The sequence below is a fragment of the Pezoporus flaviventris genome, unplaced genomic scaffold (genome assembly GCF_033815535.1).
Source record: "Pezoporus flaviventris isolate CSIRO_AGI_PZ_B2104156 unplaced genomic scaffold, CSIRO_AGI_Pfla_v1 ptg000005l, whole genome shotgun sequence".
Lineage (NCBI taxonomy): Eukaryota > Metazoa > Chordata > Aves > Psittaciformes > Psittacidae > Pezoporus > Pezoporus flaviventris.
Window position 1 is genome coordinate 2,189,358 of NW_026892553.1, and position 26,631 is coordinate 2,215,988.

At 54.3% G+C, this 26,631-nt stretch overlaps 1 protein-coding gene across 1 annotated transcript in view; it reads right to left on the reverse strand.

The window, feature by feature from the left end:
* Positions 1-25,065, reverse strand: part of EFNB1 (ephrin B1) — a 51,765-nt gene extending 26,700 nt beyond the window's left edge. The window contains exon 1 of the mRNA XM_061445630.1: positions 24,808-25,065. Within this exon, the coding sequence (XP_061301614.1) occupies positions 24,808-24,923 (116 nt within the window). The 5' untranslated portion in view covers positions 24,924-25,065. The remainder of the gene's footprint in view (positions 1-24,807) is intronic.
* Between the last annotated feature and the right edge of the window lie 1,566 nt (positions 25,066-26,631).

Here is a 26,631-nt window from a genome sequence, read left to right on the forward strand (position 1 = left end):
CAGACTGGGTCACAGTTAAACATGGACAATGCTAACATGTTCACAGTAATAGCTGCAAACACAAGTGTCCTGCAGATACAGCATCCAGCACCTTTACAAACAAGCTAGAGACCTTCAGCTCTTCCTCGGCGAGAAAATGACTGGTAAAATGCTTGAAAATATGACTTTTAAAAAAGAATGAGCTGACGCACTTTCCAACAACCTCTCCCCCAAGCACAGGCCCTCCTTGCATCACATGAACTACCAAATCTTCGGGGCAGCACCACTTTCCCCACATCCAAGAAACATGATGCACCTCACCTTGTTTCAGGCTTTGCAGAAACAGAAAACAGAACAACATTTAACAACAGTCTCCTCTTCAGAGGAGATGCTCTAAAGCATTAATGCTGACATACATACAAGATGACATATGCTAAATGCTGTTTTCTTCAAAGAAATCCAAAAATAGCTGTATCTTCCAAGGAGAACATTTACTTCTGGCAGTGAAGGCTGCAGGATGGCTGATAATGCCCGGCAGAGCGAGGCACTGCAAGTGGAGGGCAGCAATAACCAAGGTCCATATGGCATTTTCTAATATGCAGGGGACCTGCATCTTCTGGTGCCTGCCAGCTGAAGACCACACTGGCGCAGCTCTCCATACCAACAGAGCACACAGGTCCCACCAGCAAGACCACAGCTTCCATGAGCCACCGCAGCTCCTGACAGCTGGGAACCACCTTAGAAAAGGGATGGGAAAACAGCCAGCAGCTCTGCAAGCTGAAGAGACCCAGTAGAAAAGCCAAAAACTTCATGTCTAAACTGTGTGCATACTCCTGAAAAACACCTCTGAAACCTGTGAGAGCTTTGCCCATGCCCAGCCACACACAAAATTAAATGCCTGCAACTCCCTGCCTCATTCTTTTCCCTTTTCTGGGACACAGCAGCACTGTTCTACAGCAGCTACCCAGGCACAGGGGACCCTCTCTACCCAGACCGCTTGGCCATCAGTTAGAAGAAATCAGTCCTGTCCATGGAGGAGTCCTCCAGACCCCTGATGCCACAGAGCCAGGTCACACTCCAGCCATCCGAGGGTCCCTCCAGAGCTCACAGTCACTCCAGAGCTCCTCCAGTGACACCCTAGCATTTGCCAAACTCATATTTTCACCAAGCAAGAGACATCAAGGGGTTGGCAGCAAATACTGGGCCCTTACTTGGGCTGTACCTTCACAGCTCCGTGGCTGAAGCCAAACAGCATCATAGGACAGGGACAATGGCATGGTCCTTTGAAAGCTTGAGCCGAGAGCACCAGACATCCCATTTCACAGGGATGGGGGAGGACTGGATACATCTGTGGGGGTCCCCAGCCAGCCCTGCCAGACACTGCACCCCACCACCCAACTCACTTCACCTCTCCAGAGCCAAGGACAACTAATACAGGAATGAATTACACACTTAACCAAAGGGCCCACCTCATCCCAGTACACCAGCAACATCCACAGCCCTTTTCCAGAGCACCCGGAGCAGTGACAGCACCTGGAAGCACACAACCCTTTTTCACCTCCCGTTAAATTCTTGGGAACAAAGATATCCCATGGAAGGAAGTTAATTACAACTTGAATAAAAAGGTTCCCTGCTCTCCTCTGCCTCCCATCTGTATCTGTCGCCTTCTCGCTTGTTCAGTTGAGTTACTCATCACCACAAAGGAGGGTAAATAGGAGCACGCAAATCCCTACACTTTCAGATCCCACTTCTTTTATGTGCTCTGCTATTATTAGTCTCCTTTAAAAAGAGCCTTCGATCTTTTTTTCCCCCTGCTAATCTACGTATAATTATTTTCACTGCCCTTCTGCAGACCTCTTCTATTTCGCCTACATCCTTTCGGAGCCGAGGTGGGGAGCACAGAACCTGGCAATTTCAGGTAACTCTTTCTGAAAAAAAAGAAGCCTCTTATCTCCTTCAGCCCTTTGGCCTCCACTGCTCAAAGAGATATTTTTCAGCTATTCACAATGGCACCTTCCAGCCTCTCCCAGCTCTTCGTCATCCCCCTGTCCCTGGGGAGGGGGAATTGCCTCTGCTGAGCCCCTGCGGCCACACTGTCCCGTCCCCCTCCCAGACACACTCTAAGGCCCTTTTTCCACATCTTGGGTTTAATGAGGCCCATTCAACCCTCCCAAAGACAAAAGACCCTTCTCGTTTCCAAACGGATTTACACGACGCATCAGTGAGGCATAAACGGGTTGCCATGGCAACCCGCACCCTGGCCCCCCCCCAGCACTGGGATGCCATTTTCTACCGCCACTGAGCCCCAAAACCCCTTTGTTGCTTTAATGCCAGCTGTAAGGTTTGTCACAGGCTGGTAAAAGCACCCACCCACCCAAAAGTGACACACACACACCCTCAGGTGCCAAGGATGCCATTTTCTGAGATGAAGCTAAAAGATGCTCAAGCCAGTGCAGCGCTCGTGCAGGCACCCCAGTAAGCTCTGCACCATGATCAACTCCAGGTCATGGTCAAGCCAGGGTTCAAATTAAGCAGAAGGCAAGGAAACACCCAACTGTAAAGGGGAACTGAAACTAAAATATCCTTCCCTCTGCCCAGAAAGAGGTGAGATGCTTGAGACAGCACAGGAGAGTCCATGCTAAAGCGCCAGCCCTGGCTTAGCTCCCAGCCTCCCTCCATAGGGAAGCCGGTGGCTTTGGCAGTGCCAGACGGCCACTCAATACTTTGCATAGAGGCTCAGTAACCATAAGCCTCACACTCAATGCTTCATGCTGTATTCCTCCCTAAAGCTTCAACCACTAAAGGCCAAGAGATAATATCGTCTACTCCATGCAGAGCTGCCCATCCCAGGTGGGAAGCAGGAGAGACCCCACCATGGCTCCTCGAGCTTTGTTCAGAAGTTGCACAGCCACTGTTGTAATCCTGAAGACCAAACCTTACAGAATGTAAAGGGGACGGGCCAATTGTGCTTAGGAAAATGGAGAAAGACCAGATGGAACCTATTCTATCACAAAACCACACAATTGCAGTGTCTTTCTGCAATGGGAAGCCAGGAGGAGGACCCAGGTTACAACTGCAAACCAGCCTGCAGAAGGGTCTGGTCTCCCCTTCTCTATTCCAGACCACTTCTCCCGTGGGAGAAGGAATCCAGAACAACACTGGGCAATGACTGACTCAGAACTCCACCCACTTCACCACCCAGCAATGGTTTCCATTACTAGAGGTGCTCTTCAGCCAAAAAAGCCACCCACCAAGCAGCAACAACACAGTCCCTCTGTAGGGGTTTTGCTTGTATCATCCCTGCACCGGATGCCAAGGCAGCGCGAGTCCAGATGCGGGACAGCTAGCAGGTCACTGGGGGGAAAGAACAATCCCGACAGGTCTCCTCTGCCCTCTGCACCAGCGGCTGAGCTCAGGAGCCCACTCTGCTCCCAGGGGCTTTAGGACCAGTTCCAGCAGCGGTTACACCACGGCTATCACCAACCAAGAAGACATCGAGCACAGGAGGGCTCCAGCCCATGAGGGTGCTGGAGGGATCAGGCTGGCAGCCATGCTTCAGGAAAGCAGGCATGGGTGCTGGCCACACCTTGGTGTCCATGGCCAGCGGCTGCCACCACAGCAGTGACATCCCCATCCCCACAGCCGCCAGCAGCCAGGGCCGGCCCCGGTGACTCAGAGCAGGGCTGCAGGAAGGGCTTTCTCTTTGAGCCATCCTCTAATTACAGCATGGCAAAAGGTACACGCTGTCAGAGAGCATCCAAGCCCCAGTCTCCCCCCTACCAGCCCCAAGGACAGGTACTGGAGACCCACAGTGCTCAGGTGGCTACCAAAGCACCCAGCCAGGTAGGGAGAGAGCTCTGCTGTCCCCTCCCATGGCAGAGACCACATTTCCAACCACATCTCCTCCTGTCCCATCCCAACTATGGCCTATCAGCTGCCCACAAACACTCAGCAGAGGTTGGGTGGCTTTGGGCTTTGTCCCGCAGAGGCTAAAGCACGCACCAGTGATAGCAGAGCCACCACAGAAGCCACCAGTACAGGGCCTGCCGCGCCGGGATCACCGGAGTGGGGTTCCTGACCCAGCCATCACGCTGCTGCGTGCCCCCTGCTTGCTGTCAATACATCCACTCAATCGGGATGGGGGTCTCAAGGCTTTGGTTACCTCCAGCACCCTGCCTGGGTGCACATTGCCTGCCCTGTGGCTGGAGAAGACGCACATAGGTAGTGGGGGACAACTGGGTACCCCCAGATCACCTCCGCACTGGGGATGAGCGCTGCCAAAGGTGGGTGACAGCACCTGCCAAAAGGTGGATGTTTTCTTTTGTCCCCTCCTGGGCTCAGCCAGGATGCCTCCCCATGCCTGTCTACCACATAAGAGGATGGCTGCTGACCCCCACCCCCCCAGTGCTCTGAGGAGGAAGAGGAAGAGAAGGAAGGCTCCCAGGCCTGGGCGCTGATGTGAGCAGCCATGTGCTGTTCCATCTTCCCACCTCTGCGCAGCAGCCTGTGCGTTCGGATGCTGCACCCAAACCATGTAAACAAACCATATTAACCCAAAGCCCGTGAGGGGGAGTTACAAAAGGAAAAATGCTGGTAATTGAGGGAGTTTGAAGCAGATTTAATTGGGGCCAGAGCCCTGGCGCAGGCTGCTGCTGCCACCTGCAGCACTCTCCACAGCCGGTGGCATTTGGCCCTGGGGACCCCCAGCTCCTGCCGGCACCAACTCATGGGGTGTAGACCCCATCTGGGTTCAATAAGGAGCAGTGGGGGTCCCCTGGGCTCACACCCGGCCCCCCCTACACCCCTGCAAAGTCATTATTTTCCAGCACAATAAGCGGCTCCGCCAGCGATGGAACCAAGGGCTCGGCCAAACCATAAAGAGGGAGATGAAAAAAAGCCATATTCTCTCCCTCAAGTAATATCGCCCCGCACCTCCCCTCGGAGAAATAAAGACGGACCGAGTTATCTAATTAATGCTGGCAAGAAGCGGGGAGGCCGGGGTCCGGGGGGGGCTGCCGGCAGCCCACAAAGGCAGCGTGGGGAGCGGTCTCCCCGCCGCCGCCGCCGGCATCTCCCATCAATGGGGCCCCACGCTGGGAGTGAGGTAAGAGGGGATTCAAAGGGGGGTTTGTCAGGGGTTTTGTTTTTGAAAACGGGGGAGGGGAAGGGGACAGGGCTTGACAAGAGCTGACAGACAACTGAACAAAACCATAAGGGCCATGAATGGCAACACGGCTCTTTAATTGGCATAGGAATGGAGAGAGAAGTGAGACAATGAGGCGCGGGCAGCAGCGGCGGAGCCGAGGCGCAGGCAGCGAGCGCTCACCTTCTGCCTGCCTGCACCCCTGCTCCCCAGCACAGCTGCCTGTCCAGAGGTTGGCAGCTGGATGTTGCAGCTGCAACCACCATAACCTTCCCCATAAAACCATCCGAACCCCCCGAGGAAATGGGAAAGCATAGCCCAGCACCCCAGCAGGCTCTGCAAAAGCCAGACGGCACCAGAAGCGGCACAAACCCAAAGCCTGAGCGCGGGATGCTGCAGGTATTAAATGATCCAGCGGAAGCAGATCAGGTTCCCCGCTCAGCCTCGTGTACTTTTCAGCTTTGATTCGGTTTCGATGCTCGTGCCCTGGCTGCAGCCCCGCTCATCCGGAGGACGGGGGGCCGAGAGGGGAAGCGGGGGAGAGGCAGGTTAAAAGGGAACAAGGTTGGATCAGCGGGGTTCCCACTCCTTCCCTGACCCCTCCGAAACAAGACAGTGGAGATTTCGCCTCCCGGTTCCAAAGCAAAGAATTACTTTGGCAGGGGATGCGGCGGCGGCTGGGCGCCCACTTGGAAGAGAAAGCGGCAGGAATATGCCCAAGGAACCCAAGAGCAAGACCTCCCCGCCAAGCCCCACTAATTGTCATGCAGATTAATCCCCTGCCAGGACAGAAAGGAGGCAAAACTGCAGCCCTTCACCATGTGGGTTTGGGGAGCGCAGGGGACAGGAGGGTGGGGGTTCAGCCCACCAGACCTGACAGCAACCCCAGTATTTTATGAAGACCCCCCCCTCCCCATCCTTCCCACCTCTCACTTTTCCAGCTCAGTTGGAAAAATGAAGAACTGAAAGCAAACAGCCAAGAGATGAAGTTACAGCCTGCGGTTAGTCCTTGGGCGAGAGGAAGTCCCTTCCTCCCTACACCCCAGTACCTGACACCCTGGCTAACCCTCCACTCCACAACCCCAGACCAGCCCCCTCCCCACATGGGTCAGTGGCTGGGCACGCTCCCGCACCCCAACCTGGCCACCACAACGTTGCAAGTTGCTGCTGCTACATCCTCAGGGGTACACGAGGGCTCCCCAGACCCCCTCAGCTCCCCACTTCACACTACACATGGCCATACAGCTGCCTTCAAAGCAAAGGAGAGGATCAACCAACCTCACCCATTTTTCTGAGGACTTCCACAAATCTAAAGCCCACACATCCCCCAGGGCGCAGCAGCAGTGGGGGCCTTCCAGCTTCAGCCACTTCCCTGGCACCCAGCAGCCCCCCAGGGTGAGCTAGCGCCCTGGAGAGCCCACTGAGGACTGGGTGATGGCACCAACCTTCACTTGTGAGCATGGGCTGAGGCTCGCCCTGGGGAAGCAATGCTGTGGGCTTGAAGGATTAATCCCAGCATTAGGAACTGGGCAGGGAGAGGAGAAATCCCAGCGGATGGTTACCCGCAGCCGGGCTGCGGGATGCCCTGCCCTGCACCAACAGGTCTCCCGGGTTCCGCCAGCCCCGCGGTCCCCGGGGAGCAGCGTCACCCCTGGCCGCGCCGCCGTGACTCACTGCCAGGCCCTTTGATCTCCCGGCTCCCAGATGTGGCCAAACGAGTTCTGTCATCCTGGCTCAGTCTGGAAGCTGCCATCTTCCCAGGCAGCTGCAAATCACCATCCCTCAGCCCTCGTGTCATTACCGGGAACTCGCCCAGCTGCAGCCAGCCTTAGAACCCATTAAAGCCTTCTTAACCGCCCCATCAGAACGAAGTGCATGCGTACAACCACCCCAACAGCCGTCCACTGCAGCCCTGCTCTAACTGCCCCAGCAACCAGGTCGCACAGTATTCCTCACCTCTGAGTCAGCCCTATCATCCTCACGCCGCGCTTGGCTGGACTGGACCTTCAGCCCCACACCACGGGGTGGATGGGTCTGGTTTAGGTCTAGGAGAAAAAGCTAAAGATGAGTCATAAGACCTCAAAAGATTATTTCTCCCTTCACCCCGCCCTTGTCCTCCTGCACACAGACTGCAATGGATCACCAAAACCTGGTGAGCAAGCTCTATGAGAAAGCACGAATCCAGCCTCTAACCTTTGGCCATGCTCCTGGATGTCACTCAGGGAAGAAAGCTACCCCTTTCTCCCTTCAACCTCTTCCTAGTGCTGCTCACATTCCCTCATTCTGGCACAAAAGCCCCAATCTTCTCCATATCTGCAGCCTGCAGGAAAGACAAAGCCTCTCCTAAAGGCTTCACCACGGTAAGAGACTGGGATCCCCTGTGCTCCCCTCTGCTTGCCCTTCCACTGCTCCCAGTTTACCCAGTCCAGGGCTAGTTGGCACAGCTGCAGCTGAGAGAGGAGCTGGGAGAGAGGCCAGCACAACACAAGAGTGTCAGGTTTAAACCTCTCCTCCTGCCGAAAGAGATCTGGCTCATACTTGCTTTTATTTTTAGGCCAGATACACATACAGCTGAACTTTACACAATGTACAGCCTCCTGCAGGGAACAGGAGGAGAGGAACCAAAAAGCCCACGGCTGTCTTGGGTGTCACAGACGCTGTCAGATCCAGAGGTCTCAGAACTGGGGCTGCTCTCCAGCCCCTTCCCCAGGGATGCCCCGAGCCCCAGGAGCTTTAACAAAGCACTAAGGGAAGCTCAGGTTTTAGATCTAAAAATAAACCAGCCCTTGGGACTGGGGAGGAGGAGGAAAAGGAGGAGGAGGAGGGCAGAGCACCCAGGCTGCTGCCCTGCTTCCAGCCCTGGCCCAGCACACAGCAGTTTCCAATTGCCTGCGGATGGGGAGCATTCACAGTCCTCCTCCTCCCTCCCCCAGGACAAAAACCTCCAACTTGCCACCCACATGCATGGAAGAAAGCTGACGAGATGCCGCAGGAGAGACCAGAGTCTGCCCCCAACCACTTCCTCCCACCCAGCTTCGCTGCCAGATGCGGCTCCCCAGAGCCTTGCCCCAGAATCCCGCTAGCTCAGGCGTTCCTGGCTGCGGTGCTTGCCCCACCGCACACAGTGCCACCAGGCCAGGGACATGTCCCAGCGATGCCACCATGCCAGCAAGGGCTGATGCTAACCCTTGTATTGCAATGTTATTGCAAAGCGCCTGCTGTGTGCACGGGGATTGTTCCAGGCATGGCACAGACACCCCCCCGTCCCCCAGCACTCCCCCACTCACTGTGCAGGGCCAGAGGTGGCTCAGGGCACCGAGGGGATGCAGGCAGATGTTTGCAGAGGGCAGATGTTTGAGGAGATGTTTGCGGAGGGCTGCAGCCTGGGTGGCATGCGCACCTCCCACCCGCTCCCCAAAGCACTGGAAGCGACCGGAGGTGTGAAAGCAAACAGAGATCAAACACCCACCTTGTACACGTGGCCAGCGATGGATTCAGAGCATCCACCAGCAAAGGGGGTTTGTTTAACAGGCCTTAAATAAATGCCAAGGGAAGCACTGCTGCAGAATGGCCCCAGTCCTGCCCTGTAGCCCTTTGGACCCAGGTGGGACTCTGCGTAACTCCACAACCTGCCCTCACTCGCCAGACCCCAAATCACCTTCCTGGGCCCTAGCTCCCCTTCCCTTTGTGCCTCCTTGTCCCAGCTCATGAAAGGCTCTTCTGAAGGGCTCATCCAACCATCCAGCTTTACCCCAATGAGCACATTTTAATTCTGCTTGGCATTTCAGGTGCTTTTCCTTCTCCAATTTAGTAAGGAGAAAGTTCAAAACATTTGCAGTGACTGCGACGCACTAATTTGGAACTTACCGTGGTGTCGACATTGCATTAAGTATTTCTGTCAACCGTGAGGACACACCACGTCTGTGTAAGAAATTACACTGGCAATTATAGCTAAAGAGGCGTGTAAAATTAAAAAAAAATAAAAAAATAAAAAAATGTATTCAGAAATGATAACTGACATTCTTATTAGGATTAATCTAATTTTAGTAGAGTCATTTATATCCTGCCTCTGGATAAAAAATGAATTTCAATTTTAAAATCTGGATAAAAACTGGCATTTAAAAAAAGTACTTTCAGAAGTCACCCTGCATGATTAAGCATGATAATAATATGAGAAAGCTTAACAAAAGCTTCGCCATTAAAGAAGGTATTTGTTAAACTAAACAGAACCAGAGGTATTTATCAACCTGAGCAGACTATTCCAGGCTAACTCAGGACCTGGCACTGTCAGGTTTTGCACTGCGGTCGCAGGTTAGTGGAGAGCAAATTGGCAACAGCAGATAACAGGGAAGGGCCAGAAAGAAGCTTGGGGCTGGGTCATCTTTGTCTCTAGATGCCAGGCACCGCTGAGAGCAATACAGTGCATGCATAGCCTAGACGAGGACAACAGCAAAGCACAGAAAGGATTCAAAGACTGGGAAAAAAAAAGGTGGGGGGAAGGGGTTGGTTTAACTTATCCAAAAAAGAAAACCAAAGAGATTTAACTGCAAGTTCCTTTGCAAAGGGAAGATATGGGCCACAGTGTTTGTCTGATGCCGAGATCCTGCAGTCATAGCGGAGGGTAGGCAGCTCAGCATCACCCACACCACCCTGAAGCAGCGCAGGCTTTGCTGCAGCTCTGGCATAGATTAGCTGTCTTGTAGACAAGCTGCGGTGCTGGTCTCCTGCACTGGTCTCGGTACTGTCCTAACTCCACAGAAAATGACAGTTTGAGTGATAAAGATCCTGGCAGGCTCCATTTCCCAGAAGTGCACACAAGGAGCTTCTCTGCTCCCTTTCCTGACTGACCCAAGGAGGATGCCCTTCCACAGCACAAGCTTCCTGTTACGCACATCTTTAACAACAATAAAATAATCTCAAAAAAGCAAGTGTCCTTCTTAGCACTGAGATACTCTAGGCAAGAAGCCACCTGAGATGCCTCCTCCAGACATGCATGTTGCTCCATGTCCCCCATACCCACATCCTCCATGGCCATGCCCATGAGCATCACACACCATGGTGTACCAAGCAGATGTTCACCTGCCCAGAATGGGGAGGACAGGGAGCCAGGAGAGTGTGCAGAGATGGGAGAACGCAGGGAGCCAGGCATGGGAGCTGAGGCAGCCAGCACCAACCATTCTCTTCACTCACTCACAGCCTCCCAGTCAGAAAGGCATTAAGCACATAGGCAAGACACAAAATGATTTAAGCACATGTGGAAGGAGCCAAATGCCGGGGGGGGGGGGGGGGGGGAGGAGGGGGAAAGAAGTCCCAAGCTGATTATTTTATTTTCTCCTGACAGTTTCAGCCACAATGGCCAATAAATCCCAATTACAGATTTTAAAAATGCTTCCTGCAGACACTTGGACCATCAAGGCAATTCTGGGCTCCCATAACTCCTGCTTTATGATGGTCATACATGTCAACTCTTCCCAGAGCCCAGCATTTCAATAAAGATGACCATAAAGCTAGATTAGAGATTAAAGGACTGACTCACAAGTTTGTCAGAAGAAGAAACAAGTTTCTCTGCAATTGCCTTGCCATTTTTACCGACTTCGTTTTTTTGACGGTTTTATACTACCAGTAAATTTTCAGACTGCCAACGTGCAAGACAACAACCCAGGGAACGCAAGCACAGCAGCGGGGAGGTGCAGGGAGGACACGAGCTCAGCCACGGGCTCAGCCGACAACACGGAGATGAGAAGTGACAGGTCTCCTCTATGGGCTACCCATCGCCTGCGACGGCACGGGGACGCGGACGCCAGCTCCAACCGACCTTCCCGGTTCTCCCCTCCCAGGCCCCCAACCTGTCAGACTGCTCTCCAGGGAGCAGTGCTGTCCTCATTTCTCCTCCTCTAGCCTTGGCAGGGTCAGCAGCTGCCAAGCAGAAGCACGCAAGCACATGGGAAGGTGACAGGAGATCGATGACCCCCCAAGGGCTCCCCATTGCTCCCCATCAGGACCAGGGACCCCTGAGCATCTGCATGCCTCCACAGCTGCCGTTTGCCCCCCAGCTTGTCAAATCAGCAGCAACACCCGCAACGGAGATGCCTTTTAAACTATAAACACCGTGTGTTTATTGTGCTCTTGTTTCCTGGATGAATATGCCGCTTCCTTTTAATAAGTGCTCTCTTAGGAGAAGGAAAAGGGAAAAATAAAAAAAGCAGCAGAGAGGAAGGATGACTCACGGTGAGGCCACATCTCCATGAACACAGGAGAGCTGCCGAGACAGTGCCAAGGACAAGGGCTGGGATCAAAAGGACAAGAGCGGATCAATCGCTCCCCCCCTGGGGAGGGGAAAGGCTGGCAGGAGCTGCCAAGGGGAGGACAGTGGGATGGAGCCATGCCCTTCTGGCCACCCATGGTTTGCCCACTCGGGTTCCAAGAAGCCATCTCCCTTTCCGGAGGTTCAGCCACTACTTTCACATTCTGAACTGGGCTCTCACTTGTTCGATTTCATTCAGCCAGCCACACAGGGCTGTTCCACACACACCAGGGCACGGTGGTGATGGTGACAGGAGGACCAGTAGGAACCATGGGTGCACCCAGCAGGAGGTAAAAAAAAAATGCCCTTTTCCTGAGTAAATGAAAGAGCCGAGGCCGGAGCTCAGCATGCCGAAGGGGGCCAGTGCCCTTTCTGCCGGTGTCTCTCAAAGTCTATCAAAAAGTCCCATTTACATCAAAATGCCCTTCCAGACATGCTTCAATTTTACTTTTCCCCTTTCATCTCCTTCCACCCTCCCGCCCCACCTCACAGCCCTATTGTACTCACAGCATCTCGCGCGGCAGAGAGGCCCGAGCGGGCTGCCAGAGTAAAAGAAAACAGGAGAGAAAGAAAAAAGCTTTAAACTAAGAGAGAAGCCGGAATCGCTCCTGGTCCCACTCCAGCAGGAGCTGTGACCCCATCTCCTCCTGCCTGCTCCTTGGCGGCTGCCCCGGGGGGATGGTGCTGGCCACGTCGCCACCATGGGGATGGGGACTCGGGCTGCCCAGCCTCCGCTGGAGACCAGGCTTTCTGGTCAGGCACCGGTAACCACAGATGGATTTAATGAGCTTTAACAAAAGCCTTGGGCAAGGGTTGCAGAATGCAGCCCTGCACCACTCAGCACCCTGCCATCGGCACTGCCGCCACCCCTGGCCAAGCAGCACCCTTAACATCCTGCTCCCAACAAGGCAGCTACTGGTGGCACTGGAACAGCCCAACCCTGGGCATGGGCACAACTGCACAAACCATTTGGCAATGAAGCGGACGGAGTTTAAGTGCCTCCCTCTCCAGATCAGTCCTAAAACCACCATGAGAGCTGGAACATTCCCACCCCATGCCAGGCTCTCCTCTGCCAAAGCTGTGTCCCACCTGTCCTCCTCGAACAAGTCAGATTTAATGAGCTGCTTTCTTCCCCCAGCCCTGGCCCCAACAGCACTGCAGCCTCGCTAACAAACTCTTGCAAGACCCTGAAGAGCAGAGGCACAGTCCCTGCGTTGACTGGTTGACATCTAAGCCCAAGGGTGAAATTCACTCCACATTATGGCAAGCGCAAAGGCAATTTAATTCCGGTCTAACCCATTAAAGCCAGCTCTGGCAGTGCACAATGCTGCTGCCTCTCGTGGGGCTCTGTCCATCTCCCCTGACACAGAGCTTTTCCAGTCCTCCCTTCCTATTGTCAGTGTCTATTTTTAACCCCAAGCGTTATTTCTCCCTGCGTGCCTTCAGACACTCTCTGGGGACGAGGTGGAATTGCTGAGCTGGTACCAGGCAAAGTGACTCAACTCTCACCTTCAGAAGCACTACATAAATCACAAGTGTAGTGAATTCTCCTCCGTTCACATTTTCCTTCCTCCTTCCCACCAAGCTTTTTGTCTGGGGCTAAAAGCAAGGGAAATTGTGAGGAAGTAAAACTCGTGTCCATCAGCAAGCAACATCCCGGCAAGCCATTCTGCTCCCTTTTCATCCGAGCACCTTCACCATCAGCTAGATTTACCTCTACCTTGGGAGCTACCTTGCAGCTACCTTGGGAAAAACCTACATCAACAACCCATTGCTGGAGCAAATCAAGGTCAGAACCATAACCTTAAAGTAGGTCTTATGAGTTGAGGCTCCAATCTACCAGGCATGAGGAACGAGCTTGATAAATATGCAGAGAGAGGCACACACATCCCGGTGCAGGAGGGAGGAGGCGTTTTCCTCGCGGGGCCCTGGCCGGGCTGAGCGCGCCGGATGACGATGCTTCATTACTCCCTTTCAGCTGGTCCTCCCAGCACTGCAGAGCAGTAATTAACAAGAAGGTCAGCAGCAAAGCCCTTCAAGAATCTATACCTTCAGGGGAGTTTATCAAAACAACCCACCATTTGCCTTCTTCTAACTCACAAAGCGCATAAAAACCCAACGCCAAACGTTGAAGGAGCAACATGTGCGCTGCGCTAGGCAGATGCTTACATTATTTGGCATTAAGAGCCAATAAATAATCATTAATACTACTGCTAGCAACGATGCTCTCTGCAAGGAAGCCCAGATGCCAAGCAGCACGGTGTTTACGGCACAAGCATCCCGCGGCAGCGCGGGCTGCGGTGAAGCTGGGCGCAGCGGAGGCAGCCTCCTGCGGCACGGATCCGGGAGAGCCGCCTGCCGTGCACAATGCAGCCAGCGCTGCCAATTCCGGATTGTGTCCCCAGTCCTGCAGCACTTGGCAGTTCTCGTAGGGCCCGAGCTCGGGGGCTGGCAGAACCCGGAGAGCCACAGCTCACGAGCACACCCACTTCCATGTCCGCACAGGACGGCTCCGGCTGCCAGAAGATGCGGTGCAATCAAGAGTCATCGCAGTCTGAGCTGCTTGAAACCGCTCGGGCCAGCCCCAGCTCTTGGGCTGACTCCCTGGTTTAGCTCGCTGAAGCTGGCAAGGCGCTGGAACACACACGGCCACAGCGACGAGGGGAGGCAGCATCTGGAAGCAATTATCCCACTGCTCTTGTATCTGTCACCCGCTCCCCATCCCTGCGCAAGGAAACGATTCATGCTATCAACAAATCTCTATCTTTAATAAACCAGAAAAGGGATTTTCACTCTGCTCCTCGACAAAGAGTAGGAAGCGGAGGCTTCCCCAGCAGATGGCACGGGGTGGGCAAGGTCCCTCCTGCCATGTCACAGGCACATGGGGACAGGCACCTGTATGTGCCTCAAGGAGGAAATGTTCTTGGATAAGAAATGCAAAGATTTCTCTGCTCCATGCGCCACAGCATGTTAATGCTTTACTTGCAAGTTTGATGTCCCACAAAACTCCAACTGCTTTACAGGCATGGGTGAACTCCTGGGAGCTCCACAAGATGGTCCATGTGCTTCTACCTTCAACCCACACATCTTCATCCTCAACCCACACCTCCCCATCCTCAAAGAGGACAAATAAGGAGGAAAGGGTCCTGCCTGGGAGAGCAGGAGCTAGGCAGACCCTGCAACCCTTCCACACTCCAGACACCCCATCCTCAGGCTGGCGACAGCAGCAGGACTCCCTGCACCCTCCATGCCACTCACTGCACCCATCCTGCAACACACCCAGGCACAACATGCCCTGCACCACAAAAGAAGCAAAGCCCAGGCAACAAGGGATGCTGTAGGCAGGCACTGGTGCTCTTCCAGCCAGGCAGCACAACCAGCAGAGCCGTAGCCCCACTGAATAGCTGGCACCCCAAGAGGGGGTACCCCCCACCCGCCTTCCCAAGCCCATAGGTTGCACATGCAGCAAAGGGAGGTGGTTTAGGAAGCCTTTCGTGCCTCTCCTGGCTGTTACGAAACCAGCCAAGGAGCATGAAACTGCCTGCCGTGGGTGGGAGCACCCAGGGCTATATGAAGAGCTCTGTAGAATTCCTGCCTGGTATGGGAAAGCTCCCCCACCCCGCACACACCCTTTCAGGGTATTTTTTTTTCCTTGAGAGAGAGACAGGGTAAGCACAAACACCCAGCGCAGCCCCACATGAAGGGGGTAATTAGGGAAGCAGCACCCATCGCTAACCAAGTCAGGGCAGAGATCAAAAGCAACATCAAGTGTTAAACCTCCCTGGGATCAGGAAACCGCTTCTGGGAAGAGACTTACATGGGACCCCCCCCATCCAAGCCTTTGGGTCCACCAGAGCTGGTCTCTGCGAGGGTACTGGCTGCTCCCCACCACTACCACAGAGTGCCATCCTCTCCCCAAGACACAAAGCAATAGCAAGCTGGACTACACACCATCGTGTACCATCCCGAGCCACCAAACCCAGCAAGGGCTGTGCCCCAGTCCCTGCCTTTGGCAGGGAGCCACGGACAGCCTCCCCCGAGCCCCTGTACTCATCGCTTACAGTGAGGGAACACCAAGCCCAGCCAGCATCGTTGTCCCCAACATCCTTTGTGGGACAGCTTTCCTCCATCCTCTACCCTCAACAAGAGTTCTTGTAGCTCAGGCAAGAGAAAACAGAAAGTATGGAAAAGTTCTCCTGCTGCAGCCACACTGGCAATGGGCACAAAGGTGTGCTGGCACAGGGACAGGGGAGGCCTCGGGGTCCAGGAGGCATGGCTGCACAAGGGACCCTCCTCTCCACCAAAGAATACTCCTACAAATATAAAGCAAAACACAGATGAAGAAGAAATTCCAGCTTCCTCCAGCCCTTCGCACCTCAGAGCACCTTCCTGAAACTTTTGTCTGGCCCCCGGTTCCCCAGCCCGCTCGGGCAGCAGGGACCATGTGGCACCACAGGTCTCCCCACGACAGGGGAGGGGTTCTGCACCCCCACTCTGACAGCACTGGGACAGCCCTTCCCCACCTCCTGAGGAAGCATCTCCCTCTTCCTCCCACTGCCAAGGAAGCTGGGAACAATGGGATGCACCAGTGCCAGCTCCGGAGGGGATGCTCACAGACCACCCGCCTGGCTGCCCTGGGACAGGGGACATGCTGGGGAAGACAGCCTGATGCAAGGGGCACTGGAAGATGCCAGGAGCACATTTCTTGCTTGATGCAAGGGGCAGCTCCTCATCCCGCCACCACAGGGGGACATGCCAGAGCGGAGCAACTACAGGCAGAGGTCTCTAGGGCAGGAGCTGTGCAGAGCCTCAGCTCCCCCCGACTCAGTGCTTCCTGCAGGAGAGGCGCTGCTGCCTGATGCATTGGCCAGACCTTCCCCTATAAAATAAAAGGATTTTTTTCCCTTTTCATTTTCTTCTTCTAAAATAATTGACTAATTGGCTGAGCCCCAGTTCCGTGCTGGGAGCGGATCCCAGGTTCGCTCTTGCATGAAGCATGTTTCTTAAAGACACCAGAGGAGGAGAGGAGGCAGAGCCCGGCTGGAGCAGGGTGGTGCCTACAGCCAGGTGGAAATTTCCCATCGCACCCAGAGGGAGGAAGCCCAAAACTTAATCCCGGCCGTCCCCTGCAGCACACCTCTGCCCAGAGCAGGGCCTGAGTCAGCCATCAGGGCGAGCACCCTTGGGAGCACACTGGGCTGCGAGCACGTGGAGGGACGAGGTGCCCCAGGGGGACAGGCCCCCATCCCTGCTCCCGGGGCTGCCCCCTCCTCTCTTCCCTTTAATCCCCATCCCCAAAGCAGAGCCCTTTTAGGGGAAAGTGTAACGCAATACCTGGAAAATTTCTCCCACCCGCTCTCTGCTGCCGGCTGCCAAATTTAAAACATATTTGCTGCTCGGCCTTGAAGAAACGTAACCTGCTGCTTAATTCCAACACGTTCAGTCTTTGGGGGCAGCGAAAAAATTTGCACTGCCGCTGGTGGCTCCTCTCCTTACACCCCACGAGCCCTCGGGGGTGGGAGCTGCCAAAAGGCTGTCTGGGAACCATCCACCACCACCACACAAGCACCAAAATGCACCAGGGAAGGGTGGGAAGCTCACTCTGCCCATCCGGCCCTGCCTGCGGCACCAGTGCAGACAGGACAAGACGTTTTTGGCCAGTGAGTAGGTGCCCTTAAGCCCTGAGCATCAGCTGGGTGTGCCACTGGCCTTAAAGCCCTTGGGATAAGCAGAATCCAGGGCACTGCAAGGCTCTGGAGCAAGGGAAAGGGCAGAGACCACCACACACTGCAGCGAGAGGACCTCTCTTCAAGATGTAACCACCGCATCCTCCCCTTGTCCCACAGACACAGTGCAGGTGCCCGTGGTCCCCTATCCCTCGCCCCACCACCCAGGCTCCTCAGCAGGAGAAATTTTCCAACGGGCTGGGTTTGCAAGGGGAGGCTGGAGCAGTGGAAAGGGGCCGCAGCAACACAGGGCTGGGGGAGGGCACAATGTGTTTAGCAGACTGAGCGATCCGACAGGGCCCATTAAAGGAAACAATTTGTAATACAATAATTATTATGTCGTTTCTCTGGACTCTTTCCTAAGACTCTCTTTAAACAGTTAGAGGCTTGACATGCCTGTATAAAGCAGACAGGATCTGTAGAGATGAGGATGCTTAAGTGCCCGCATGTGCCGAGACAAGGCAGATGGGTGGATGCACGCTGCACGCCCGGCTCTCACCCAAAGAGACAGGAACTCACCCCAGTTTGCTCACAGCCCTCGAGGGATGGCAGGGGCATCTCCAGGAACACATGGCGCAAGGGAAGCCAACGCTCCCCAGCTACAGCGGAAGATGCTGGCAACCACCCAGCACGACTGAATGAGGGGTCCTCTCCCTGCTCAACATCATGGCAGAGGCTGCATCCTGGCAGAGCGGCCGGGACCCTCAGCTCCTCCTGCTCCACTTTTATGCTCTGAAGTTCTCGGCCACACATCTGAAGAAAGCGGCAGTAGCGAACAACAGAGCGAGAGCAAGCAACACAAATCCCCAGGATAATGAGCCTGGAGGAGGGAGACGGTGGGCTCTGTCTGAGGAGGGAGCCGTGCTTTTATTGGAGAGGCCTAAAAGGGCTATAAATCCTCAGATTCAAAGGCGAACTCAAGCTCTTTCAAGTCTGAGGAAGGCCTGGGATGTGTCAGCCGGGAGGACTAACCACGCCGCGTCCCCTGCTGAAGTGGCCTCTTCAGCAAAGCCGCACTGCAGCCCGGGATATTACACCCAGATCCTTTCCATATGCTGCCCGCCCGGCTGCAGGCAGGCAATGCCGTCAGCCCTGCCAGCACGGGGGGAGCCTGCCCTGACCCCCGCCCAGGCAAAAACCAGCCGTCCTCCACTTTAAGGGGGGGAGGCACATTTGAGCTTATTTCTCCTTTCCAACACCCATCAAGAATTTGCTCCCCAAAACCTTGTTGGGAGCCGGGGGGCTGCGGACCTCCCCCTCGCGTTTGGCTGCGATACTACAGCGAGAACAAAGAACACCGGAGCCCAGCACCACCACATCCCCGAGCATCACCGCGTCCCCGAGCATCACTCTGTGCTGCTGCCAGACCCGAGGCTGCCGGCCCTCTGTGCAAACCCACATGCCAGACTGAGCTCACACATTTTACAAACCCACTAAAACATTGAAATCAGTAGCAAAGAGAAGACGTGTCGAGTCCCAGCCTTGCCGCTAATGCATGTGCAACCACAGACGTTTCCCAGCTCATTAAGAGAAGGAAAACATGCAAACACTCGGTGACCAATATTAACGGTGTGAGGGTATTTATAGCTGATAAGCCATGAAAACACTCTTTGCTCTTTCTGAAGGACCTACTCGGAAGCCACTGAATGCCAAAAGCCAGGGGGGACAGACAGTCCCCAAGGCTGGGCTTGTGCTGCACGTCAGTGAGCGACCAGCTGCTGCTGGGTACACAGAAAGGGATTGCCAGGAAACGGGATGCTTGTGTCCTATCACTGCACATGGAGCGGTGAGAAAAGCTTGGGTGCCACCAAAACCAGCCAGCACCCTCTCCCAGGGAGGGCACCCACCCCAGGCCTTTGTAGAGGAGGGGGCTTGGCCACCACAAGGAAGGCACTTCCAAAACTCCAGGCTGAAGGTGCTGGGTTAGAGAGCTTGTGCCATGTCCCATGGTCATCCTGCCCCCAGCATCTCCATGCTGGCAGCAGCAAGAACCAATCCACATCAAACCGGGATAACACTAAGCCTCTCACCACGGCTCAACCCCATGAATGCCCACGCCAGCAGACACGGCATACACGTGGGCACACCATGACGGAGCACATGGAAAACACTGAGGGAAGTTCACAGCTGGACGCCAACAAGCCCCCCTACTCGGGCTTCTCCATGCAGCCCCTGGTCTCACAGCCTCGGGAATGGGGAGCAGCCCACCGCGGAAGGGCCGGCTGCGGGTAGGAAAAGGTTATTCCAGAGCAGCAGAGCCAGGGTTATAAATAGCTGGCATTTTTGAAGCACAGCTGCTGGCTCGGCCGGGGCAGCACTGCCACGCCGGCACCTGAGCCGGGTGAGACCCTGCCCAGGGGCGCCGGCAGGGAGAGCACACAGAGAAGCCATCGTGAGTAATCCCCCCGCGTCTGTTCACCCAGCCTCTGTCCCCCCAAAGCCTCCTTCCCCTCCAAGCATCACCCACAGCCTCTGCGGGGTTCAGCTCCCACCCCAGAGGAAGAAACCCATTGCTGAAAGTGCAGGGGCCATGCAAACCCCACCCCATGCACAAATCCAGCCTAACCAAGCCCAGCTCATCCGACTCATCTGGCATTGAGCCTGGATAGGCTGGCAGAGCCGGGAGCACCGGGATCCGGAGGTTCCAGCACAGCACCAGTGCTCCAACCGGAGACGCCACACAAGGGGCAAGAAAAACCTCCCCAAAGGATGCCGGGTGTGCACTGAGGGGCACCAAACCTCTCCACAAGCATGTGAACCACCACCACCACCCCTCTGCTTGCCAGAGGAGGAGGGAAGGGAGGTGAAAAGCATTGGAAAGCAGCAGCAGGACCTCAGCTCTTTCGATGGGAGCACAACAAAAGCCCCGCAGCACCGCCACCACATTCCTGTCCAGATGTGACGCCAAGATAGGACCGAGCCCAGAGTCCTCCTCCTGCTCTCCCAATACAAGCAATCATTAATGAGACACAGAATGGATTTCAGCTTTGTTTCTCCCCACCCTGTTTCAGCTGCCAGACTCCAAGTAGCATGTGCTACTGATCGGTACAAGATGTTTTCCCACCGGACCCAGCACTCCTCGGGCAGACAAGGCTTCCCAGCAGCACTGCCACCGCTGGGTGCCAGCAAGGCAGGGACTGGGGTGCCCCAGGGTGGCTGTGGGGACCCAGAAATCCTGCATGGAAACAAGGGGCCATCCCTACCACTAAGCCCCCAGTTTCCAGGGACAACCCAAACACCTCCTGACATGTGCTGCGCAAGGGGTTGCACATGCACCACGGCTCTTGGTGATCCCCATGACCTGAACAAACATCCACAGGGCTCAAGGGGACCCCTGCCCACTCAGCCGCACCTCACAAGGACATGGCCACATCCACACACAGCCCATTTGGGACAGGGATCCAAGTAATAGTTGAAATAACCAAAGCAATGAAGTGGCTCAGGTGCGGCGGAGGGAAGGAGCCCCCCAACAGCTCCATCCCAGCCCTCCACAGCCAGAAACAGCACAAAAGCCCCATCCTCGTCCCCGCTGCCATGAGGCTCCGAGGAGCTGCAGCAGCTGTTTTGCTCTGAGAAAGCTACAGCTCCTTTTACAATCAATCAGACACCCCATCACGGCTCTTTTTTTCTTTTAAAGGAAGCAGTTAAATCCATTTTATAGAATCCAGTGGTATTTACCCAGCTACTGCAATAGCCGCAGCCCTGCCTTCACTTTTTTTTTTTGTTGGTTTTTTAATTTAAGTTAATGAAGTCATTCCCAAACGACATGCAAGGAGCCCTGGGTGCTCCTTCCCCCCAGGCGCAGCAGGAAGGGTAACATCACTGCTGAGACATGGGCCCAGCATGGGGGCTTCTGCTTTGGGGTAGTGAGAGCAAGAGCCCCCCATGCTCTTGGGCACTCAGCAGCAACCTACAGGCTTGGAAAGGGCTCCTCAGTTCCAAGAGTGAAACTCCAGCCAGGATGAAGACCATCCAGGCTCACTTAACCCAAACCACCCTGCAGAGATTAAGCAAAGCCCAAGGGAGAGTGGAGGGGCTACTGCATCCCATACAGGATCACTGTGCCCCCCCCACTGCTCAGCCCCCTCGTGCTCCCCAAACACTTTGCGAACCAAACACAACTTTTAATTACACATAAAGGAGCCTGCTTTCACTATTTCCCAACTCCTTGCACTGCGAAGCGCCTCATGCACCCACTGGTATGGTAATTAAATTACATGTGCTCCGACAAGAGCGAGCCCACCGCCGCAGAGCTCCAGGCCAGCCCTTCCCTCGGAACCAGCCTTCCCGAGAGCACTTTGTCCCTCGTAAAAGGCATTAAAAATGGCAAAGATATGCCAGGATTCAAACTCAGCGCTTACAGAATTCAACAGGACACCATAATATCATTAAAGACAGAATAAAAATACCAGAAAGGATTAAGACTTTTTGTCTGGGTTTTTCCTCTTCCCCCTGCCTTTTTTTTTTATTAAATAAATGCATTTATTTTGTTTTTAGGAAGTTTCTGGGTTGCTGCACAGAGCCAGTGGAGCCGAGTAAAACTTTATATAAAGGGCGAGAGAAAAGCAGAGCTGAAACAACCCGCTCTTCGGAGCTGCGCGGATGATGTGTCCCATTTCCCCCCACCTTCTTATTAAAATACTTTCTGGAGAAGCGAATTCCAGCCTGAAATGAATTTTCCAAACCATATTTTATTAGAAATGCTTCCTTTTAACAGCCGGCACAGGAGCCCACCAGGGTCAGTATTTCTCCAAAATCACAGCCAAGGGAGTCGAGGAAGGATTTAGCCAGAATTTCACCAGCAATTCCCGGCTGTCCAACAAGAGCACATTCCCCCCCTTCCCCAGCCGAGCAGCAAAAGGGCCAAGGAAATCCCAAAAGGGCCCTTCAGACACGATGGAATAAAATTAAGGCCATACTGGCTCCCTGAGACCCCTCCCAAGGGGCTCCACATGCAGCTCGCTTCGAGGGGATCTAACTTAGCCTCAGGTTTGTGACAATCACCACCTTTCACCCAGCGAAAGCATTTCTAGGCCTATTTTTGCCCCTTTAAAGACAGTGAATTATTCACGATCGGAAGGCGGTGATGATTTCCCTGCTGGCATTTGGGCACACACCTAGGAACCAAAGAGAAACGCTTCCCCAGCACGGCACACAGTGCTGCAGCTTAAGCTAAACTTAACTCGATTAGGAAATCGTTCCTTCCATCAGGTGCGTTATCAGCATCGCCCTGATAACTACCACGAGACCAGGAACCTGCCGGTAACGCCCCGGTGAAGTTTAAGCCCACACGCTCTAAGCACAGCCCCGAGCTGCCCAGGGGAGGAAAGGGCAGGAAAATATTTTCATTATTTACAGTGATAGCACCAAGGCCAAACGGCCCCAACGCGCGATGCTTTCTCCTTGTGTCTGTTGGAAAATTCCACTTAGCCGTGTTATTTTTAAAGGCTTTAGCTCTCTTTACTCTAAAAACACAAGCTGAAGCTCAGCAGAGCGGGGAGGAGAGCTGGCACAGGCACGGCAGCGCCCACGAAACAGCGGAGGAAGGGGTTTGAAAGCCTGGAGTATAGTGGGGAGTGCATGTGGGGGGGTTAATGCATCTATCCAGGGGAGCCACTCCAGCCTAACAAAGAGCATGGCTTTTCCTAGAGCTGGAGATGGGCTCTGTACAGCACACCGCTCCCTAGGCTGGCTTGCTGCAGGAGGGGGCTTGAGGAGGCTCTACCCAACACCACGCAACCTGTGAACATCGAAGGCAGAGCACGAAGGCATAAAAGAAAGCAAAGGACCACAAAGGCGAACCCTAAAGACAAGGGCTCGGGGTCAGGCCACATGGACACAGACTGACGGGGCACAAGTGGCCCCATGGCCGGGAACCGGCACCCCCACGGACCCTTCCCTAGCACCCATTCGTTTCTGGGTGGGAACGCCAGCATTCCAGGCACTTCCCACCTCCTCGCACTGCCCAAGGGAGAGGTCCCCACATGGGACAACACGCACCCAGAAAACCACACGAAAGGCAGACAACCACAGAGCTCCAACCTGGGGGAAAGCCCAGAGACGAGCCCAGCACGGCCCCCAGCAGATGGGAGGGTGGTCGGAACCCACCATCATGCCATCGACCACCATGGCCACCTCATCACCCCGCAGCTGCCCCAGACTTAGGCCTTTAATAAAGCCAAGGCTAACGAAGAGCACTGGGGTGACATGGCATCCCCCACCAGCACTGAGCCAAAGAGGTTTCTACCTCCAGCTGCCCTTTCTTCAACAATAAAAGGTATTTTCTGGAAACAACCGGCCTCCTGTCGCCAGCATCACAGACTCGCAAACCCAGCGGAGCAGCTCCCAAGGGTCAAGGCTCATTCTGCTCCCGTCACCAAAGGGATGGGAAGGAAAACCATGCCACGCAGGAGGATCAACTCGTGGGAGCCCTCACGGCTCGTCCCAGCACTAGGCTGCACCTCCGCAGCGCGTGCCTGCGAAGTTGCTTTCCCCATACACAACGAAATAAAGGTCTGGTTGGAATACAGGTGTCCAAGCAGGACAGTTGTCCAAATTATTTCGGTTCTCTACAACCTCAAAAAACTCCCTTTTTTTTTTTTTTTTGGACAAATGTGGTGCTGGGAAAAAAAAAAACCTCAACCTAAAGGCATGATTATTTTCTTTCAAACCCAGAAGGGGCTAAGATAAACAAACACTCTGCGATCTACAAGATACAGCCCAGCAAGAGGGCAACCAAAACCACCACCCTGGCACCTTCACTGCTCCTCACCCTTCATCCCGGCGTGCTGGAAAAGCCCCCTCGCATTGTTCCAGCTCCTCAGCCGGGGCAGACACACGTACGCACACACCCCATACATATATATAACAAACATAGATCTATAATAAACACACATCTATGCAATTCAGCTGTACATACGGCAAGGCTTGGGGGGGGGGGGGGGTCCGCACCCCACCGCCGGCTTTGTTCGGGCCCGGCTCTCCCCGCCGGACCGGGGGTCCCTCCACCGCCCCCCCTCCCGCTTAGCAAAGGGAAAACCCATCAAAACCAACACAAAGTATAGGCAGTAAATCCAGCTCTAGCGGCGGCGATCCGGGGCGGTGGCGGCCCCCCGGCCCCCCTCCGGAGCGCGGGCGGGTGGGGGGCGGCGGAGCCTGCCCTAAATCCCGGGGCAAAAACAGCGTCAAGGTGGAAAAAAACAAAAAAAAAAAAAAAAGAAAAACTGTAAAACTCGAAAAAATAAAACGCGTTTTGAAAAATTAAAAAAAAAAAGATTTAAAGGCAAGAAAAGCTCTAAAAACCAACGGGATTTTTAAAAACTAGTTAAAAAAAAAATCAAAGTATTTTATAAAGCACAAAAGAAGGTGGGAGCCCGCCGGGGCCCCGCCAGCCGGGGCTCGCCGAGGGGTCCGTACTCCAACCGGGGTCGCTCCTCTCCGTCCGTCGACCGCAGCCTCCAGCCGCTCCTCGCTGCCCGCTCCGCTCCACGGGAGGGATTTTTTTCCTTAAAAATCCTGCGGTTTTGGTTAAAATTTTTTGTGCGCGCGTCAGATTCTCCCGGATTTTGGTAAGAATTTTTTTTTTTTTTTTTTTGCCAGGGGGTCCGAGGCGGGTTCTCCCCCCCCGTTCCCCCGCGCCCCTCCGCTGCACGTACTTGGGGTTACCGGAGCTCCAGGAGACCGGTTCCAGGCTCTTGGCGAGCGGCGCGGCCAAGCGGCACAGGGCGAGGAGGACGCCCAGCAGCCACCGCCCGCCGCAGGGCCGCGCCATGGTCCCTCGGCGGCGGGACGGGACGGGCGTCAGGCGCCCATGCCGCTTCCCCGCCGCCCTCCTCCGTCTCCCGCCCCGCCGCCGCCGCCGCCGCCGCCGCCGCCGCCGCCGTCTCCTCCCGCACAGCGGCGCCGCCCGCCGCGACGAGCACTCTACTCCTCCGCGCAGGCAGCGGGACGGGCAGCCCTAAGCGGAGCGGCCAATCGCTGAGTGGCGCGGGGGGGGGCCTTGCTGGGCGGGGACACGCCCACTCCTGCCTCTTAAAGGGCGCGCGTACCACTTTTTGACACACACACCCCCCCCCCCCCCCCGCTTTATCCGCTGCCCCCGCGGAGCGGTGACCGGGTGAGGTGGGAGGGGATGGGGGCACGGCGGTGCGGACCGGCCGCTGCGGGCACGGGGCCCCCTCGCCCCGGCGGCTCATCCCCGCCCCGACGGCGCAGCCCCGCCGCCCCGCCATTCAGCCGCGGTCCAACAGCGCCCCCCAGCGGGCGCCGGTGGCAGCGGCCTCGCCTGGGAAGCGTGGGAGGGAGCGGAGCGAGCGGCGGGGAGAGGCCGGTAGGTTTCGGGCGCGGAGCGGCTCCGGGTGAGGCTGATTTACCCTTAGTGGCTGCAGAATCCACCTTCCGGGGTGGTTTATTTGAATCCTGGCGGAGTTGGGTTTTTTTTAAAAGATTTTTGGAGGTTTGGGAGATTTTTTGAAGATTTTTAATATTTTTTAATTTTTTTTGCAGTTTTGTTGAAGTTTTGGGGGTCTTTTAAGTTTTTGGAGGTTTTTATAAGGCTTTTCTGAATGTTTTTTAATTTTGTTGAAGTTTTTTTGAATGTTCAGGGTTGGGGGGGCTTGTTTCTGAAGTTTTTGAGGTTTTGGTGTGGTTTTGAGGTGGTTTGGGGTTTTTTTGAAGGGTTTTGGAGGGCTTTGGAGGTTGTTGAGATTTTCCCTTTTTCTTTTTTTTTTTTTAATTTGGTGAAGTTTTGGGTTTTTTTTAAGTTTGGAGGGTTTGGGGAGAAAAAGAAAAGAAAGAAAACAAACTCCCCAGTTGTCATAAACCCATAATTCAAAAAAAACTCCCCAAAATCAGTTCATTTCCTGAATTCACTCCCCAAATCAGTTCACTTTCTATTGAGAAAATATTTTTGAAATCTCTGGAGTCAGTTCACTTTTAATTACAAAAAAAAAAAAATATTTTTTAACCCCCTCTGCAGTTAATTCCAGTTTTACTGATAAAATTAAAAGAAGGAATTGTTTGTAAATTAAGCAACCAACCAACTCCAGAGTCAGTTCAGTTTTCATTCAGAAAGCAAAAAAGGAAAATGCAAAGCTCACCCAGTTTGCTTTATGTTACAATAACAATAATAACAAACAAACTTCGGAGTCAGTTCTATTTGTATTAAGAACATTTAAAAATAAACAACTGTGGAATCACTTCACTTTCTATTACAAAAATAAGCAGAAAACCTCCAGCATCAGTTTTCTTTCTATGAAGGAAATCTAAATTACAGCTCGAGTCAGTTCACTTTCTATTAGACAAAGTTGTAAAAACCCTTCAGAGTCAGTTCAGTTTCTATTATGAAAATTTTTACAGTAAATATCCCCACTCTGGAGTCAGTTTGCTTTTTATTAAGAAATGTATTTTTTTAGATCAGGTCAGTTCACTTTAGAGTTCACAAATGGAGATAAACCCCACTGGGGGCACTTCACTTTCAA